The sequence below is a fragment of the Orbicella faveolata genome, unplaced genomic scaffold (genome assembly GCF_042242905.1).
Source record: "Orbicella faveolata isolate gen_17 unplaced genomic scaffold, um_ofav_v1 contig_2, whole genome shotgun sequence".
Lineage (NCBI taxonomy): Eukaryota > Metazoa > Cnidaria > Anthozoa > Scleractinia > Merulinidae > Orbicella > Orbicella faveolata.
Window position 1 is genome coordinate 2,113,721 of NW_028301547.1, and position 18,259 is coordinate 2,131,979.

The 18,259-nt window shown below is 39.0% G+C and overlaps 2 protein-coding genes and 1 pseudogene across 7 annotated transcripts; 2 read left to right on the forward strand and 1 right to left on the reverse strand.

The window, feature by feature from the left end:
• Positions 1 to 829: 829 nt before the first annotated feature.
• On the forward strand, positions 830 to 15,110 carry LOC110058300 (uncharacterized). 4 transcript variants are annotated; one of them, XM_089290794.1, is made up of 4 exons: positions 830 to 947; positions 9,843 to 10,224; positions 12,863 to 13,079; positions 13,624 to 15,110. In XM_089290794.1, exons 2-4 carry the CDS (start codon positions 10,015 to 10,017, stop codon positions 13,818 to 13,820), a joined length of 624 nt encoding a protein of 207 aa, XP_089146920.1. In that variant the 5' UTR covers positions 830 to 947; positions 9,843 to 10,014; the 3' UTR covers positions 13,821 to 15,110. The 4 variants fall into 4 exon arrangements, with proteins under 4 accessions (XP_089146920.1, XP_089146922.1, XP_089146921.1 ...); XM_089290796.1 differs by having other exon boundaries at positions 10,013 to 10,224; XM_089290795.1 differs by lacking the exon at positions 830 to 947 and adding an exon at positions 1,664 to 2,004 and having other exon boundaries at positions 10,013 to 10,224.
• Positions 3,998 to 9,352, forward strand: LOC149111587 (uncharacterized). The gene is made up of 4 exons (XM_089290798.1): positions 3,998 to 4,075; positions 5,570 to 5,781; positions 6,399 to 6,615; positions 8,091 to 9,352. Exons 2-4 carry the CDS (start codon positions 5,572 to 5,574, stop codon positions 8,285 to 8,287), a joined length of 624 nt encoding a protein of 207 aa, XP_089146924.1. The 5' UTR covers positions 3,998 to 4,075; positions 5,570 to 5,571; the 3' UTR covers positions 8,288 to 9,352.
• Positions 14,733 to 17,703, reverse strand: LOC110058299 (epididymal secretory glutathione peroxidase-like; annotated as a pseudogene). Of its 2 annotated transcripts, XR_016207576.1 has the most exons (3): positions 17,239 to 17,703; positions 15,513 to 16,099; positions 14,733 to 15,255 (listed from the first exon to the last, which is right to left on the reverse strand). The product of XR_016207576.1 is annotated as an epididymal secretory glutathione peroxidase-like, transcript variant X2 (transcript). The 2 variants fall into 2 exon arrangements; XR_016207575.1 differs by having other exon boundaries at positions 14,733 to 16,099.
• Positions 17,704 to 18,259: the final 556 nt, after the last annotated feature.

Below are 18,259 nucleotides of genomic sequence, written 5' to 3' on the forward strand. Positions count from 1 at the left end.
GTTGTGTAAATAGCCAACTGGTCAGCCTCCAACCAGTTGGGATTCTTAATAGTTTATGTTATATTTGAATATTTGTTTATTTATTTACAGTGTCCCCAGTTAGCACATTTAATAGTGCTAAATACATTTGACACTTAAATAAAGTTATTATTATTAGTATCCCACAATTCAGTTAGCTGGTCACATAATCGCTACTTTTCCGTGACGAGCCAGGAGAATTCGTGAGCTTTCGTGCCAACCGAATTCGAAAATGTGCTTAGTAAACATCTATATATGGGTTATTAACCAAGCGTGAGGTCACGATAGCTGGATATTGGCCAAATTATTAATTTTTTTTTTGGCATGTTTATGGACCGAGATGGAGTCGAGGTCAATATACCCGCAAAAAAAACAAAAACAAAAACAAAAAACAAAACAAACAAACAAAAAAAAAAAAAAACGCGAGCTTGGTCACCTTTGATTTCATGCGCGGAAATTGTGAGGGCACTCTTTTCCGTTTCAAGCGGAATGCCACACAGAAATTTCGGTGTCGCCAGCTTGCTTGTTTACTGCTCAGCTGAAATGATCTGAAATGTAAACGGTAATTAAGATATCATCTCTTTCGGTTGGTCAGCTGATTCCTACCACCATTCAAGATGATCCAATCACGTTTTCGAGCAGAGGGAAGGCACCCAAAAGCTATTCAAAGTAGGGGTGCTATTCACAAATCGCAAATCAGAGTAGCTTGAAGTGCCCACCAGTTGAAGGTCGTGTAAGCGGGAGTCTGGTCATGACATGTTCACTGTCATATTAATGAGCTGATAACCAATCAGATTTCACAGTTCTGATCGTGGTCGTGATATTAGCCGCATTTCTTTCAGTATTCACTCATTCCGCATTCTGAAATTTCGTTGAAGCTCCAAGTTTGGATTACACGAATATTCGAGCGTCGACATCGCTACAGTCAGGTTAGTCAAAAAGTAACTACTGCAACACGAATGAAGTGTAATTTGTGACATCCAGATGACACAAGGGTGGGTAATTCACTTGGAAGCAGAAGGTTAAAGATGATAACACTTGCCACCTTGAGACCTTCGTGGCACCCGTCTTAAATTTTTTTTGCCACGTTCTCTCTACTTTTAATTGCATTTTGCTTTTCATTGCTTCACTTCAGAAATAAAAACCTTTTTGCCAATTTGGAACTTTGCAATGTCGGCAGATGTACGTGTCTGAATTGTCACAAAAACGGATATTTTCCGGCATTGTAATAAAGTAAAAATATCTACATCTTTCAACTGAAAGCGAATGATATTGGGGGTAGAACATACTCTTCCTTCCCGTACAATTTTACGGTCGCGATATTGCTGCCAATTACCCTGATACCAGGATACGCTTTAAGAAAGCAACCCTCATTTGTGCGCATAACAACGGACGTGATGTGAATGACGTCAGCGTTTTCAGTAGAGCTCCATTGTCAGATGTCACCACTCTGACAACTAGTTAACAGAGGGGAATGGTTATGAAACCCGACAAAGTTCTTTGTTGTATGTTTTTGTTCGCTTTTTTTGGCATTGACCGTGCACAAAAGACAATAATTGTTTACTCCGTACTGAGGAACTAACCAATAGAAACGTTTTGGTTACGTAATTCATGCACAGTGTATGAGCGCAAAATAAAAGATTGTGCATGGTCGTAGACCTTCGAACATAAATCTTGAAATCTTTGTTTGCTCATTTGATGTTTGTCGGGCTTCATAACCAGTGTCCTCTTTTAACTGTGATTAGGTATACTAGTTCTACACAATAACACATTTAGCTTTAGTTCAGAGTAGCAAGCGCCCGCTAAGCAGGCATTAATGTTGTAATAACTATTCAGATTTCACCGTTTTGGACAGTCGTTGTGATATAAGTCATTCACTCGTTCGACATTCTGAAGTTTCTTTGAAGCTTTGAAGGATTCAGACGGTAGCCCCAACCTCGGATTACTGGCGATCGAATGTTCTAGCAACGACATCGCTAGAGTCAGGTCAGTCACTGAAAAAGCAATTACTACAACAGCAGGCGTGAAGTGTCATTTGTGACAATTAGGAAGCTTTAGCAATAGCGACGGCCACGCCGAGGACGACGTCTTGTGAGAAATGGATTTTTATTTTAAACTTCGAATGTCACAACTGTACTTACGCCTGTCAGTCTAAGAACTTGCTCAGGCTAAATATGCAATGACAGCGTTCAATTCCAAAGGAAGATACGAAAAACTAGCCATTGTGGTTCACGTTCTCCAAAATACGTAGAACTTGATCATTTCACGTTGTTGTTTCGTAGATAATGACTTAGAAATGTACAAAGATTCAATACGCACGTGCAGAACCATTGTTTTGCTCATTAAACCTTTTGCTTGGTGACGTCCTCGTTGGCGTCGCCGTCGTGATCTGCTAAAGCTCCCTATTGTCACTGGAAAGCAAAGTGGAATGAAAAGTAGAGAGAACGTCGCAAATAAATTCAAGACGGGTGCGACGAAAGTCTAAATAAGTGGTAAGCTAGCGTCATCATCATCTTCAGCCTTATACTTCGGCTGCTGATATATGAAACTTTACAGACCTACACTGTTGTGACATTCGAAGGTAAAATATAAATCCATTTCTTACAAGGCGTCGTCTTCGGCGTCGCCGTCGTCATTGCTAAAGCTCCCTATGGGAAACGAAACCGAAAATTTTCTTCAACTTTCCGCAACTATCTTACGGGCGCAGTGAGTGGCGACACTGAAGAAGTGTGAGTACTCCAGTGGGGGTGGAGGGGGGGTGCACACCCCGAAAAATTGGCCGGGGGTGTGCGGCCCGCTTCCCAAAACACTCACCCAATTTATGACTAAAATCTGCGATATTCCCCAACCTATTTATGACCTGACCATAAATTCGAAACCCTATTTATGACCTAACCCTGTTTCAGACCTGCGTTATAATTAGTTCCCTAGTTCAGACCAATGTTTTCGATAATGACGAAAAAGTGGCTTCCTAAAAACATACCCAAACCAAGGCTAGGGTACAAAATCCATGCTTTATTTATGACCAGAATGGCTAAAATCAGCTAAAATCGATACCCTGTTTATGAACAAAACGGCTGAAAAACCATACCCTTTGGGGCTGCACATACCTATATACGCATTTTACTGAAGAGCTGACATCACTTGCCGATCAAACTAACAGACAACGGGGTAGCGATCGTATTGGCACGTACGCACATCCGGAAATCCAAAAAAAATTACCAATTTTTTTCGTCAAAAAGGGTCTTCAATAATTAAATCGGCTGTTTTGACAGTCTTTAGTGACTACTATCAATTATCCCAAACTGGCTGAGTATCTAAAACAACATAAGTTACTAAATACTCAACGTTTTCCATAATTGTTGCCTGGAAAATTTCCTTGGGGGCATGACTTTTAACCCTCAGAGCAGCTCGCACCTTCGCCGCTCAATTAACTTTCTCTTCGTTGCGTACTCCACGAAAAACGCACGCTACGCCCCTAACGCCTCTCGCCCCTCCTGGCCTTATAATACAGAGAATAGTGCCCTTTTCGTGTGAAGTGGCAAACGCCACCACCTAGGGGAGAGTGGGTGAAGGCCTGGCTGTCACCCTTTTACGGTCACGAGATAAGGTCAATGTGTTGAACTATAAAATCGGTATTTGTAAATCGGCAGTCGTCTACAGTGGAGAGCAAACAGTTCTAGCTGTTCATTTTCTTTCTGCTGTGCCTTGGAGGCAGAAGCTGAGACTTTTAAATGAGGAGTGCACGGCCAGAAAGGATATAGATTGAGAGAAAATGTTTGCTCGGTACTGCAGCTCCCTTTGCAGGGCTCATGAAGCACAAGAGAGGATGAAGTACGTTTGTGAAGCATCACGCAATATATTGAGCGATGTCGGTGAGTACATTGCATCGTAACATTTGTGTCTGTTTTCTGAAATCCTTGTGTTTAATATCACGTTTATTTCTGTGAAATCTGAACAGATATCGACCTGGAAGGATGTATTGAATCAGACAATGATAGACGTTAGCAAGAACGAACAATATTCACCCGGCTGGCCCTTGTGTTACACTATCACGGTGAGTTTGCTACATTTTGGTCAGAAAAGTTCTAAAATTATGGGTAACTGACTTTAACTCGTGCAAAAAATGTTCACAAAACAGCAAGCAACACTGAGCAAATTAAATTCTTTTTACCGACTTTACCTAGACACCACGACAGAATTTGAAAAAGTCTGCCAGACTTCTCGACTTAGCGACACAATCTCGCACTTGGGTGGCATGTTTTTAGCCTACCGAACAGGTGGATTAGCGAGGCAGAGCACAAACGAGATACACGAGCGACGAGCGCGCTCGTGTTCACGCCCCGCGCTTGTGTATCGCATTTCGCCCTTTGGCCCGGTAATGTAGGCTACTTGTTTTATAAACAGGAGAACACTTTCGTTACTGCTCCAGTGCACTTATTAAATAGAAGACTATAATAATAATGATGATGATGATGATGATGATGATGACGATGACAATATTATAAATGATGGTAAATACAGTCGAACCTCGATTATCCGGACTCGTTGGGACTAGACGAAATAGTCTGGATAATCGAGGGTCCGGATAATCGAAAATATGAATATTAATGAAGAACAAAACTGTTTAAATAAAGCAACATTTAATCGTGGAACAACACTTTTACAAATCGTTTGGAAAACAATATGGTCTACTGTACATCTTGAACCACTCAACTCCGAGCCAATCAGAACTCATTCGAGTGTTCTTCATTGGTTACGATGCTTTTGCTCTTTAAAAGCAAAACAAACTCGCTTTTGACTGCACCTTTCAATGCTATAGTTTTAAAAAGAATATTACTACGGATCTTGATCGTGACTAATAAATATTCATGACAAAATTGGGACTAGAGAAAAAGTCCGGATAATCGAGGTAAGGATAATCAAGGTTCGACTGTAATAATGTTGATGATCATAATAAAAGCACTGTTTAACCTGAAAGACCGATTAGCGGATCCACAGCAGTAGACGTTGGTATGACTGAACCTGTAATGAGTGCATAGAGCGGTTTTCAATTAAGTGTCGAAAATAATCAGGCAATTACTTTAATTTTGGTTTTAATTTAACTACAGTTTTGGCTGAGACGGTCTAATTGGTAAATCATTGTTTTGGTTTTGGTTTTAGAGCTGTTTTCAATTGAGTGTCGTAAAACCAAAACCAAACCAATTACTTGCCAATTAGACTACTCAGCCAATCTCAAACCGTAGTAAAACCAAAACCAAAACCAAAGTAATTGTCTAATTACTTTTGACACTCAATTGAAAACCGCTCTATGACTATCAATTGAAAACCGCTCTACAAGATATCATTATAATTAGGTTTCCAATCATTAAAATATGTGTGTTAGTAAGGCCAATCACGCTGCGAGTAAAGTCAACCATTTGTTGCTAAGGTGATGACATAATATCCTTTTAAAATTCCTTCTAAACTTCGTAAACGACACGGAAAAGTTGTAAAGTATTTGCTAGAGATCACTGCGAGGCACTGATAGGTCCATCATCGTTTTCTTCAGCAATGGCGGATAACACAAACGGATGTCCTTACAGGCAGTACATGGACGGGCCGGGAATTCAGTGGCGTGAAGGAAAACCTAACTATACAAAGGTTAATAAAGCCTACTTAGAGGGAAGAACACGAACACACAACGAAGGCTCACTAGAGAAGATTGTGGAAGATTTGGTCAAAACCTGGGAAATGGAGGCTTTTCATAAAACCCGAATCGAGGTATTCCAATCTCCATTCCTTCAATTCATCCGAAATCATGGGTATCTGAAAAACATTTTTGTTTTCAAAATGCAACGTTATGCTCAATTGCGAATAACTCTTTTGAAGTGAAGTGTATCGTGTTTTAATATTGCATCCTTCAATTGGTCAGTGTGATAATCCCACAAGCACAGACAAGATGCGTATACGAATTTCTATTGTGGGTTGCATAGCTTGGCTTGTTAAGAGAGGGGACGGAAGCGAAGAAAACTCAAAGGACCCACAGGTTTTAATCTGCATGACTGACCCCGGGACAGATCAGCATGTGAAGAGTAAAACTAAAATATTTGCACGCGCTCATTTAAGACCTCCAACATACATGATGAATGTAAACCCGCCCTCAAATTGTAGGAAACATTGGAACAATAGTAAATAGGGTTTAACCTCAGTAAAGCATCTTTATTTATTGCCATTCGAAATTGACCCTTTTTATGATATGCAAATTTATGCCTGCATGCTATTACCATAACAGTGCTAAGTCCGTTTTCTTTTGAATTATATTTCCATTTAAGTAACACGCATCAACCGGGAAGAACAATTTATTTCGTTTTGTTCATCCTTAACCTCTTCACTTGCAGGACTGGCAAACTGTTGATAGAGAGGCATTTACTATCCGCGCAAACAACCAACGTTCTTTCAACATAAAGGAAGCCATTGAAAAGGGAAGCTACAACATCCTGATGCAGAACCAACCGCTGTACAACAGTGAGGCTCACACTTTTGAATCATCAAACAATTTGTTTAGGTCCGCCTTCAGCGAGGGGTTTCCATGGGAACTGCTAGAGATCTTCTCAGGTAACGATTAATTTATAATCAGCAAGAAACTTGACTAGCTCAAACTCTTACCCGAGACTGGGAAGGGTCTGGGGAGGGAGGGTCTTACGCCGTAAAATGTAACAACTAACGCAAAATGTAACATTGACGCGAAATGTAACAGCTTGTGACGCAAAATGTAACATCAACTCAAATTGTAACAACTTTTGAAGAAAAATGTAACAATTTCTGAACAACTTTTCAACACAAAATGCAGCAACTTCTTTAACGCTGAATGTAACAAAGCAGTTGTATCAACGTTTTCGATAGATTATTACTGAGTAAAGCTTACGTTACATTGCTTTTCAGCGTGTGCGGGTGGCTAAACTTGGTCACAACAACCTTCAGCACAGCTTTAGCTATTATCATTCGATGGTCTAAGCCTTATGAAGCTTGGATTTTTCGGATTCCCAAATAAACAAAACTGCTGTTTATTTTACCATCAATACCAGTAATGGTAAAGTGGGAAAGAGGAGCGAAGGGTCACAATATTCCCAAGTTTTCAGAATTGGGAGAGGACAAGTTAGAGAGAAGCGGTTGTCTGCAGATCAGGTGGTAAAGGTGTAAATACGGGAGGAAGAATGGTTAAACGACTTCTACTACTTACTCACATCTCTCAAGTTGCTTCTACGCACAATGCACTATTGGTTTTTTCCCATCGATAAACAGAGAACACAAACTCAGTCACTGTTACAGTAAAGACTAGCTAAAAAGCTAAAACTGTTAAGTCGAAAATGAAATTGAATATAAGCAATTTTCAAAGTCGTGTGACTTCCAACCCTGCCAACTGTGACTGACAGGTGTTATTAATTATTTGTGCTTTCGAACATGTTGTGTTCCTGCTGTTGGTTGTTTAATGTGAGAACAAGTTGCCATCCGTTCTCAGTACACGGACAGATAGACACGGACTTGGCATGAACAAAGACGAACAATTCAGTTCAAGAGAAAATTTTAAACTGGTCATGTGACCGGTAAGTTTGTATAATTTGACTGATAGGAGATGTTAAGCTTGACAAGAAGGCTAATGTGTCTAAATTTCCTTCTTTATATAATAAGACCGGAGTTGTTACATTTTTGCTTTGTTACATTTCGAGTTAAAAAAAGTTGTTGTTTTGTGTTAAAAAGTTGTTACAATTCGAGGTAAAGAAATTGTTACATTTAGCGAGAAAGTTTGTTTCAATTCGGGTTAATGTTACATTTTGCATTAGTTGTTACATTTTGCGGTCACGGAGATTCCCCACAGTCCTTTCTTCGTGGTGAAACTTGACAGAATTCAAAATCATTCTTGCAGCTCTCGTCGTAGTATTTCTTCACCCGTGTTTTTTAAGTACATATCCAAAATGCTTTCAGTTTCACCGTGGCAATAGATTTGATGATGGCAAAAATTAGTTGATTTCTATCTTCACAACAAACATGTCTCCACAAATGTTAAGGCTTCTGGCTATTTTATCCCCTAGGTCCCCCACGAGTAGCTTTCTCTTGGCGCCACTGGGCACACTGGACGGGCCCCTACAAAGGAAGGGCCCCGACGGGTGAATTACTGGAATTGCATGGAATGGCTGTGGCGGAGGTTGACGAGAATTTAAAAATCAAGTCGATCGATGTTCATTATGATCCTAATCAGCTCCTTATGAAGCTAGAAGGAAAGATGTAAATGATCAAAGTGCAGCCATTAGCAGAACTGACAACAAGTCATCATGTGCTAGCGCTGCTCTCTTTGTATTAAAATTAACTCTTAATTAAAAATAAGACTATTAGCTCGACATTTCTCTGAGGTGGTAGTTGATGAGACCGAAGACCGAATCAACTATCACCTCATAGAAATTGAGAGCGAATAATCTTATTGTTTTAGGAGAATTTTAACTGAAATTTACTTCAGATAACGGTTTACCAATTATTTCTCGATGTATTATTAGACCACCCCCACTGCACACGAATTAACAATAAGATTATGAGCTCGAGACATCGAAATCGAGAGCAAATAATCTAATTGTTTTAGTAGAATTCTTACTAAAATTTACTTCAAATAACGTTTTCCAATATTTCTCGACGTATAATTAAGCTTTGCGCCTTAGAAAGATCGCTCGGATTGAATTGTCATTCAAAATTGAAGTTGTACGTGCGCGCGCATCAGTTTTTTTCAATAATTTCAACTTTTTTAAAATAAAGTCAAGAAACTGTAAATTTCCTTCGTTTAGTCTCCTCAGGAATTTAAGTATCCATTTGCATCAAACGTTTACTCCAAAACTTTGGAAAAACGAAGAAACCGTCGCCATTTCGTAGAAGACCTCCAGCCACTGCACACTAACGGCTGCGCAATGGCCCAGCCAATCAGATTACAGCATTTGCATTAGTATACTAGTAGAATTCTAATAGCTATAAGGGGCTAACTCGAAAACCTTACGGTTCCTTTAGCCTGTACCCTTCTTTTAATCGTTACTTTCCTTTTTATTTTATGTGTTCACCTTTTAATGTGTTTAATACTTCTCAGGTATTTAAAATTAGTGTGCGTCGATAAAGATTATTGTTGTTATTGTTATTGCTATTGATTTGTACATCCACATTTATTGAGTCAGCAGAAACTACACATTCATCACGCTAACTTTAACATAAGAATTATAAAGTAATACCACTTAAAATATCGAATGTAATAAAAAATATATATATATTTGTATATCTTTAAAGATCTCATTAAAAGCGAATGATATTGAATGTAGAACTTACTCTTCTTTCCTGTACAGTTTTGCGGCCGCAATATTGATGCTAATTAACCCCGATACCCTTTGAGAAAACAACCCTTATTTGCGCATACCAATACTTCATGGCTTCCCGCGTTTCCCGAAACTTACTGGACCTTACTGCGCAGTTCACGGCCAACTAAAAAATCGATTGAGAGGAAAAATTATTTGTTCGGTACAGCAACCTGTGCGCGGCTCTTGAAGCATCCCATTCGCGCCATCTATAGAGAAAGAACGAGCAAGGTTCCCTCGGTGATTTTGTCACAGTTCGGTTAAAACAGGTCTAAAATTTTGAGTAACTGACCTTCACTCGTACAACAGATGCTCCTAAAACACACTCTTAATAACACAGTGCACTTATTTGATAATTTTTGACCGACAAATTAAACTGCCGACCATTATACGTATACTCGCGGGGTATACTAAGATCTACATTGATATCTGAAAAGCTGAATGTGTCTGTTATTGCAGCCAATCAGGTCGCAAGCTGGACAAAACTCAACCATCTGTTGCTAATATGATAACCACATTCCTAATTCCCAAATGCCTTCTACAAACTTTGTAAACGGCACGGAAAAGTTCTGAGATATTTGGTAGAGTTCACTGCGAGGCACTGATAGGTCCATCATCGTTTTCTTCAGCAATGGCGGATAGCACAAGCGGATGTCCTTACAGGCAGTACATGGACGAGCCGGGAATTCAGTGGCGTGAAGGAAAACCTGACTATACAAAGGTTAATAAAGCCTACTTAGAGGGAAGAACACGAACGCACAAGGAAGGCTCGCTAGAGAAGATTGTGGAAGATTTGGTCAAGACCTGGGAAATGGAGGCTTCGCATAAAACGCGAATCGAGGTATTTTAATTTTCTCTTGCCAGGTTTATTGCCAGTCGGTTTATAATGTTAATAATGCAAATAAGTTACCAGCTAGTTTAACTTCTTAATTGACTATTAAGCCTAGTTCACAGTAAAGACATAACGACATAAAGATTACGACATAGCAACGACGCCATGTCCTTTATGTTTGCAGTGCAAACATAACAGCAATATAACAGCATGAACACGACGACATAACTGATAAGGAAAAAACAGATCTTTTCGAACTTTCCTTTCGTCTTTACGTCGATATTCACATTACCGGCATAAGCACTGAATTTACTGTCATTACGTCGTTATATCGCTAGTGTGAACCAGGCGCCGTACCGACTTTGGTATATCGACTTATGAATGTTTTTATAACGGTAATAAAGCTCATTCTTTTATTTGAATCCCCTCGCTTTCCGAGAAGATTAACCTTCAGTTCATCTGCTATATCCTGGGCATCCAAAAAACTTCTTTTTTTTTTTCAAAATAACTTACGCGCAACTGTCGGCAAATAAATCTTTACAACTGAAGTGTGCCGTGCAGTGATTGCATCCTTCTGTTCAACTGATCAATATTCAACAGACACACGAATTGTCGGTTTCGTGATGTTATGTGGCTAAAGAAGAGGAACGGAGGCGAGACCACAGGAAACCAAACCAAGGCATAACTTGCAACACTGATTCAAATTGACGTAAGAGATTTGTCCGCACTCATAAACACGGAAAGAGAATTTAAATCCACCCTTGAATAGGCCACTTCCGCGTTGCCTTTTGGCTCTGTCTTCATGCGAAACCATATTCGATCCGGCATAGAAATGTGTTCAGCCTACATGTTCATTTTCATGCAACTCAAACTCATCAGCTTCATAAGAAATATTTTGCTCGAAGATTCGTTTTGAAACAGAGGCAAAGCGTAACTCGGAAGTTGCCTATTGAGTGAAACGTTGGAAATATAGTAGATCATAGTAAACTATATCTGGTTAAATTATTCTTAGGTGGTGTAACTTGTAAATAGACCAATTTCTAAATTATTCCTAGCTATTGTAATTTCTTTTTTAGGTAGGTGTCCTCTATTAGTAGAGGGTTATCCCTCGGCTGAAAAAGTTCGGCACGTTAACAAAGGTTTATTATTATTATTATTATTGTTATTATTATTACTATGACTATTACTTTTACCATTACCATTACCATTACCATTACCATTACCATTACCATTACCATTACCATTACCATTACCAATACCATTACCATTACCATTACCATTACCATTACCATTACCATTACCATTACTATTACTATGTCTATTACTATTATTATTACTATTGTTATTGTTATTGCTATTACTATTACTATTACTACTACTATTACTCTTACTATTACTATTACTATTACTACTACTATTACTATTACTATTACTACTACTATTACTATTACCATTACCAATACCAATACCATTACCATTACCATTACCATTACCATTACCAATACCAATACCATTACCATTACCATTACCATTACCATTACTATTACTATTACTATGTCTATTACTATTATTATTACTATTGTTATTGTTATTGCTATTACTATTACTATTACTACTACTATTACTCTTACTATTACTATTACTATTACTACTACTATTACTATTACTATTACTATTACTATTACTACTACTATTACTATTACTATTACTATTACTATGTCTATTACTATTATCATTACTATTGTTATTGTTATTGCTATTACTATTACTATTACTATTACTATTACTATTACTATTACTATTACTATTACTATTACTATTACTATTACTATTACTATTACTATTACTATTACTATTACTATTACTATTACTATTACTATTACTATTACTATTACTATTGTTGTTGTTATTGATATTACTATTGTTCCGGCAACTATTAACCTCACTGACTTAATTCTTTATATTTATTGCTATTCAAAGTTTACCCTCATTATGTTTTGGAAAATTAAGCCTGCATGATGTTCCTATAGTATTATACGAGGTCATATGGGATTGAAGAAATTTCTAATCAAAAGTTATTTACCACCATAGCCTTTCAGACCAAATCTGTGATTTTCCATACTCTGTTTCAGACCCCGACCAAAAATCGATACCACATTTCAGAACTCTATAATTAGTACACGGCCGCAGCTAACCAGAAATGGCGACCACTTGCGTACAATTCGAGAAGGGCTACAAATTTGTCAATGCTGATGCAAAAAAATTAGTTCAGTCCTCGTAAACAAATACCAATGCCAAGCCAGAATGAAAAACAATCTATACCATTTTTCAGGCCAAAACATCTCAAAAGCCACACCATTTGCGGCTACACATACTCATGTAGCCCCTACAAGAGAGTAACCCCCCTCCCCCTGCCCAGAGTATTTAATTTTCGGGGATTTTAAAATTGTAGTCTGCGTCAATCAATGCAAATGAGCTCTAATGAAAGGTAATCTCATTTGTTACTGATGGCCACTGCTTATTCAGATGCTGTAAGTGTTGAGTTTGATTCGCATTTGGCAGTTTGTAAAATGAATTTCCATGATGTCACCCTTAAAACGACAGCTCCCAATGCTGATGCTCTGTTGCTTCGTCTCTTCACTTGCAGGACTGGAAGTCTGTTGATAGAGAGGCATTTACTATCCGCGCAAACAACCAACGTTCTTTCAAGTTGAAGGAAGCCATTAAAGAAGGAAACTACAACATCCTGATGCAGAACCAACCGCTGTACAACAGTGAGGCTCACACTTTTGAATCATCGCACAATTTGTTCAGGTCTGCCTTCAGTGAGGGGTTTCCATGGGAACTGCTAGAGGTCTTTTCAGGTAATGATAAATTTACATTCAGCAAGCATCCTCCCCAAGATACTTGGATAGCTGAAACTGGGAAGAGTCTGGAGAGAGAAAGAGAGGGAGATTCTCCTCCCAGTCCCTTCTCTCTTCCATAAAGTCACCTTAAACCCGTTTTCCAAGTGAAATTTGACCGAATTCGAAATAATTGTTGCAACTCCTCGTCGTAATATTTAGATCTTTACCTGTGTGTTTTTTTGTTTACGTTCACCTGAACATATCCAAAGTGCTTGCAAAAGATTTTATGACATCTATCTTCACGGCAAACACTGCCTCGTCCCCAGTCGCCCGCGTGATAGTAAAAAAAACTAATAAGGACCTGAGAGGCCCAAAGAATCCTTCCCATCACTCCCCGCGCTTACGCCCCTCACTCACTACCGGCTTCCGCTCGCGCTTTCTTGCTTACTCCCGTTCTCCCAATCGCTCTTTGCGCAAAAAGAAAAGTAAGAAACCCTGTGGAAGAGGCAGCAGCAAACATGTCTCCACAATTGTTAAGGCTTCTGGCTATTTTGTCCCCTAGGTCCTCCACGAGTAGCTTTCTCTTGGCGCCATTGGGCACACTGGACAGGCCCCTACAAAGGAAGGGCCCCGACGGGTGAATTGCTGGAATTGCATGGAATGGCTGTGGCGGAGGTTGACGAGAATTTAAAAATCAAGTCGATCGATGTTCATTATGATCCTAATCAGCTCCTTATGAAGCTGGAAGGAAAGAAGTAAATGATCAAAGTGCAGCCATTAGCAGAACTGTCAAGTCATCATGTTTCAGTTACAACGTAGAATAGAATAGTGAGTAATATTTAAAGTACCGTAAAATTCCGTTAATTAGTAAGCATTCCCTCAAAAACGGCATGGGCTTCCCGAAAATAAGCCACACAAACCTCAGACGAAAGTCCTTACAGTTAATAAAAGTAAACCTGAATACAAGACCATGCAGGCCATATTAGATCGCCTTGTTTCGTATTTTATGTCGCTAGAGTGTGCTTAAGACAGTTTTAACCCTTAAAAACGTCCAAGTTAAAATCATTTTTCCATTTTGAAAATGAGGCTGTAGTCTGATGGATTGGTGCAAAATTTTGACTGAAAAACTTTCAAGTGCCAATCGCAAATCGTACGCTGCTCTTTAAACATCTTACTGGAAAAAGCGAAACCAACAGTTAGGTCATACAACTGGCAAGCGACAAATCACCCAAAGCTTTACTAACAGACCTTCCTGAAAATACTAGTACCTAGGTCTCTTATTTCGACGCGGTCAATTCGTTTCGATGCCACGTGATGTGGTTTGTCCTGTTGACGTCACGGAAACAAATTTTCACGGAAAAGCTGCACAGTAACGCGGGAATTTTACTGTATATGTTTAACGGGTCGATTAATGAAGACTTGAACGAGCTACGTGTCACGGTTTGTGTATCTTTAAAAGTTTAGCCTAAATTTTCCTAGTTTGTTGTTTGTAATCCATGTCAGTCTTCTCCATCCCTCACCATCCTTGTTCCTTCATGGTTTATTATTACCTCTTTGGTGTTTTTATGTCTTAGTGAGCCACTATTTTCAGGTTTTCTCCTATTTAAAGGTGACTGAACTCTTTTAATTTGTAATGATAATCATAAAGACGCACAGAAAACGTTCAGACAGTTACGTTTCAGTCCGTTTATTTGCACTGTTTAGGGTACTATTGTAGAGGCTCAAACAATTCTTTACACTGGTACAGCTGAACGCATTGAAGACCGTACAGAGAAGAACTTCACTCGAGACTATTTCACTGACTAAGCAGTTTACAAACAGTCTGTCATTAACTCGAACCACATCACAATACCTTAATTGACCTTCCCAAACAATGAAGATAAACTGATTCTCGGGTTTACCGAAGAAGTTTTAACCAACTCGGAATTCATGTTTCGAATTTCCACTGTCGGATTTAAAAGGACGCTTTTTACGTAAGGCAATTCACATTTTCACATTAAATAAATTGTATCATAAATTACAAGCAAAATAAATTTCTATAATTTGAAAGGTGGCGAAGTTTACTTGTTCAAACTGTTTTTCTTCCTTGTCTAGTACTTTAAGTAAAATTACCACGAAATTTGTGCTAACAATGTCCATAATTGCCCACTTAAACCAGCGAATCGAAGAAGGCATTTGACTGCACTACCAAGAACTCATCCCGTTTCTCTTTACTTATGAAAGTTTCAAACCACAGTGGGAATTTAAATAATCGCCCAAATGAACACAAGAAGAAGGGAAGTGAACGATTTTAATAGTTTAGTAAAATGAAACCATCGTGCACATTGCCGGTTAATCAAAAAAAGCGTTGGAACTTCAGCGAAGGGAAAAAGGTCAACAGACTTAAATCTAGAAGGGGTAACTCATCAGAGAAACTGCTAAGCAACCATGTTCCCAGGGTGCAAAAGAGACAGAACCCTGGGAATGAGATTGGTTGCTAAGGAACCTGACTTCACAACTGATGTCATGTCTTCAGTTGGGAGAACAAGTGGTTTTCGTCACCATAGTTGCCTAGCAACATTATGGGTCCCTAAGAGTGCCACATTCGGAGTTCTCGTGAGTTTACGAAGAATAGTCAAAAAACGGCCCTTGTGCCCCCGATTGTCATGTCCTACTAAAATCCGAAACAAACAAACAGAAAAAAAAAAGCGAAAACAAGAAAATAAATCCGCTCTCCGAGTGTCGAGTAAATATGTCGATCAGCTAACAAGGAAGAAAAAAAACAATTTAAACGAGTTAAGTTAAGTTAATTTCCTTAGCCGTGGTTTGTATTCTTCCAATCCTGCTTTCTCGTTTTCCTGCTGGCAAGCACTGATAAGCTCTCTGATGTCTTTCCGTATGTCGTCTGGTTCATATGGAGCGGTATAACGAGCCCTTGGCTGCCCCTTGTGATCAATCAACACCTTTTCGAAATTCCAGTTGATGTCGTTGTTTCGAACCGGGGACCACCTGATGTTGCTCAAGTCATCTATGAATCCGTTGGGAGTTGGACATCGGGACTGGAACAAAACAATTAAATCATGAAAAGACAGACAGACAGAAAGCTGACAGACAGACATTGACTGATACATTGACACACGAAAGACTAGTAGCAGGCAGGTGGATAAATAACTAGACAAGTGCAGATAGAAGGCTAGAATTGCGTGTTTTTTTTTCTAGTTACGCAAGCAGGTCTACAACTGGACTTCGGACGAAACAGAGAACTTTCGCACGAGACTGGGTTTCAAACCCCTAACACAACTCGTAGCAAAATCGTACACACAATCAAATCACAATCACAGATTCGCTGCATGTGGGTTCAACTATCAAAAAACGATCGCGCTAAAAAGCTCTGAAAACTCTGACAACCTGGGAGAAAGTCTGAATAAATACAAGTGTGGTTGTAACTTGTAACAGGTGCACAAATTACAAGTGAGCACTTCTTGTGAGACTAGACACAGAATTAGTCAGTATAATACGCCGATTCTTCAAAAGAATTAACACGGGATCATGAAAGACACTTGCTTTGAATTTCTAAACCATGCGAAAAACTCATTGCCAGCTTCCATAGAGCTGCAGTCCATTTTAAATTGTCTAGTCTTACTGGTTGGCTTTCGCGCACGGGTAAAATTAAATTCGTGGGACTGTAAAAAAAAAAAACAATCCGGCGTTTTATGAAGAGAATGTAGAACTGTGCTGGTGCCTCAAGTGTGTGCAAATGAAAGTTGTAAGTCAAACTTTGGGCTTTACTCGGCCTTAACGTTCTTATGAAAAAAATATTACAACACAAAGACATGGAAAGTTAAACAGGAGCAACGCGGAAACACTTAATATTCAAATTTATTTAATATAAAAGTCGACTCAATGCCAGCCTAACTTAAAAGCATATGTCAAGTGTCGTTTCGCCCTTCTTCTATGGTGGATTTCTGGTTCTGTGTTCTTCTATGGATCCTTAAATAACCGCGAACAACTTTATTTATTCAGTTTATTTTGTTGCTTGGAAGCGCGAAAGCCGTTATGCAAGGACAATAAAAAAAAGATTCCCCTTAAAACAGCTGAAGCATTACAAAAAGGCGCAATCTGTAAAGTACGTAGTTGATCCCGATCAGATTTCTGATCTTCGGTAAAACAAAATGTAAAAATAAAACCTTGAGCTTACCTTGAAGAAAGTGTAGATTTCGTCCTCCTTGTCGCCATTGACGTCTCTCTTCTCAAACAGCGGGAAGTTCGGCACAAAACCATGACCCGGGCGAACATACTTGAGCCCGTTCATGATCTCGTATTGATTTTCCCCCGGCTCTTGGAAACCGAACTGGTTACACGGGAATCCAACAATTCTTAGTCCACAGGAATCTAAATTTCCACCTTCTGTTTCTTGTAATGCATTCAGTTTGTGGTATTGGTAGGTGAAGCCTCAAAAGGTCGCCACATTCACGGCCAACACAACATGGCCGGCAAATTGATTCATGGAGACCATATTCCCGTCTAGGTCTTTCGTGTTGAAGTCGTAAAACGACACATCGTTCTTTGTGTGGCACAGAGTACTCGATTTGATTCTTTCAGTTGAGCCATCTAGCTCGCCTACAAACAGGCAAAGAAAAGCGAAGAACGATCTAACGTCCATCGCTGGCTTCAATGAGCCGTAGCCAGCAGACCTTTAATTTGAAAGCGACCGAGAATTTTTATGTAAATGAATCCCTCTCACCAGCTGCTTCAATATACACCATAATAAACACGATAAAGGCAATTATCTTTTCACACTGTCTTCCAAATTCGGCGCATTTCATTTCGGGCATTAATGAAACCATAAAACCTTAGCACGTTTCTCTCGACCTGTGTAGATGAAAAATCTTCGAAAATGGAAGATTCTCTCTGGTGCGAAGTTGAAAAGGTTTTGGTTGCTAAATATTAATATTAAAAGCATTGATTGGTAATTCAGCATGAAAAATTTCTTTTTGTTGCAGAATGTAGCAATTCGCGCGCTTGCATAATTTGATTGACGCGCGCGATGTAATAAATTTGCTTTGTTTTGCACTGTGACCATGTTTTCGAATTAATTGATCACTCGCCTTCGGTCTCAACCAATAAGAATTCGTTTCCGTTTTTGTGTATTTTTCAAGGTTTGTCATGGTAGAAATTAGAATTTAAACTAACTTTATCCCCGCTAGGTTATCCCAATA

Bases quoted from the DNA above. Each gene is read 5' to 3' on its own strand.
- LOC149111587 (XM_089290798.1), top strand. From the start codon at position 5,572: ATGGCGGATAACACAAACGGATGTCCTTACAGGCAGTACATGGACGGG. The intron at 5,782-6,398 runs GTATTCCAATCT...CTTCACTTGCAG, and splicing joins TTCATAAAACCCGAATCGAG to GACTGGCAAACTGTTGATAG. The intron at 6,616-8,090 runs GTAACGATTAAT...TTTATCCCCTAG, and splicing joins ACTGCTAGAGATCTTCTCAG to GTCCCCCACGAGTAGCTTTC.
- LOC110058300 (XM_089290794.1), top strand. From the start codon at position 10,015: ATGGCGGATAGCACAAGCGGATGTCCTTACAGGCAGTACATGGACGAG. The intron at 10,225-12,862 runs GTATTTTAATTT...CTTCACTTGCAG, and splicing joins CGCATAAAACGCGAATCGAG to GACTGGAAGTCTGTTGATAG. The intron at 13,080-13,623 runs GTAATGATAAAT...TTTGTCCCCTAG, and splicing joins ACTGCTAGAGGTCTTTTCAG to GTCCTCCACGAGTAGCTTTC.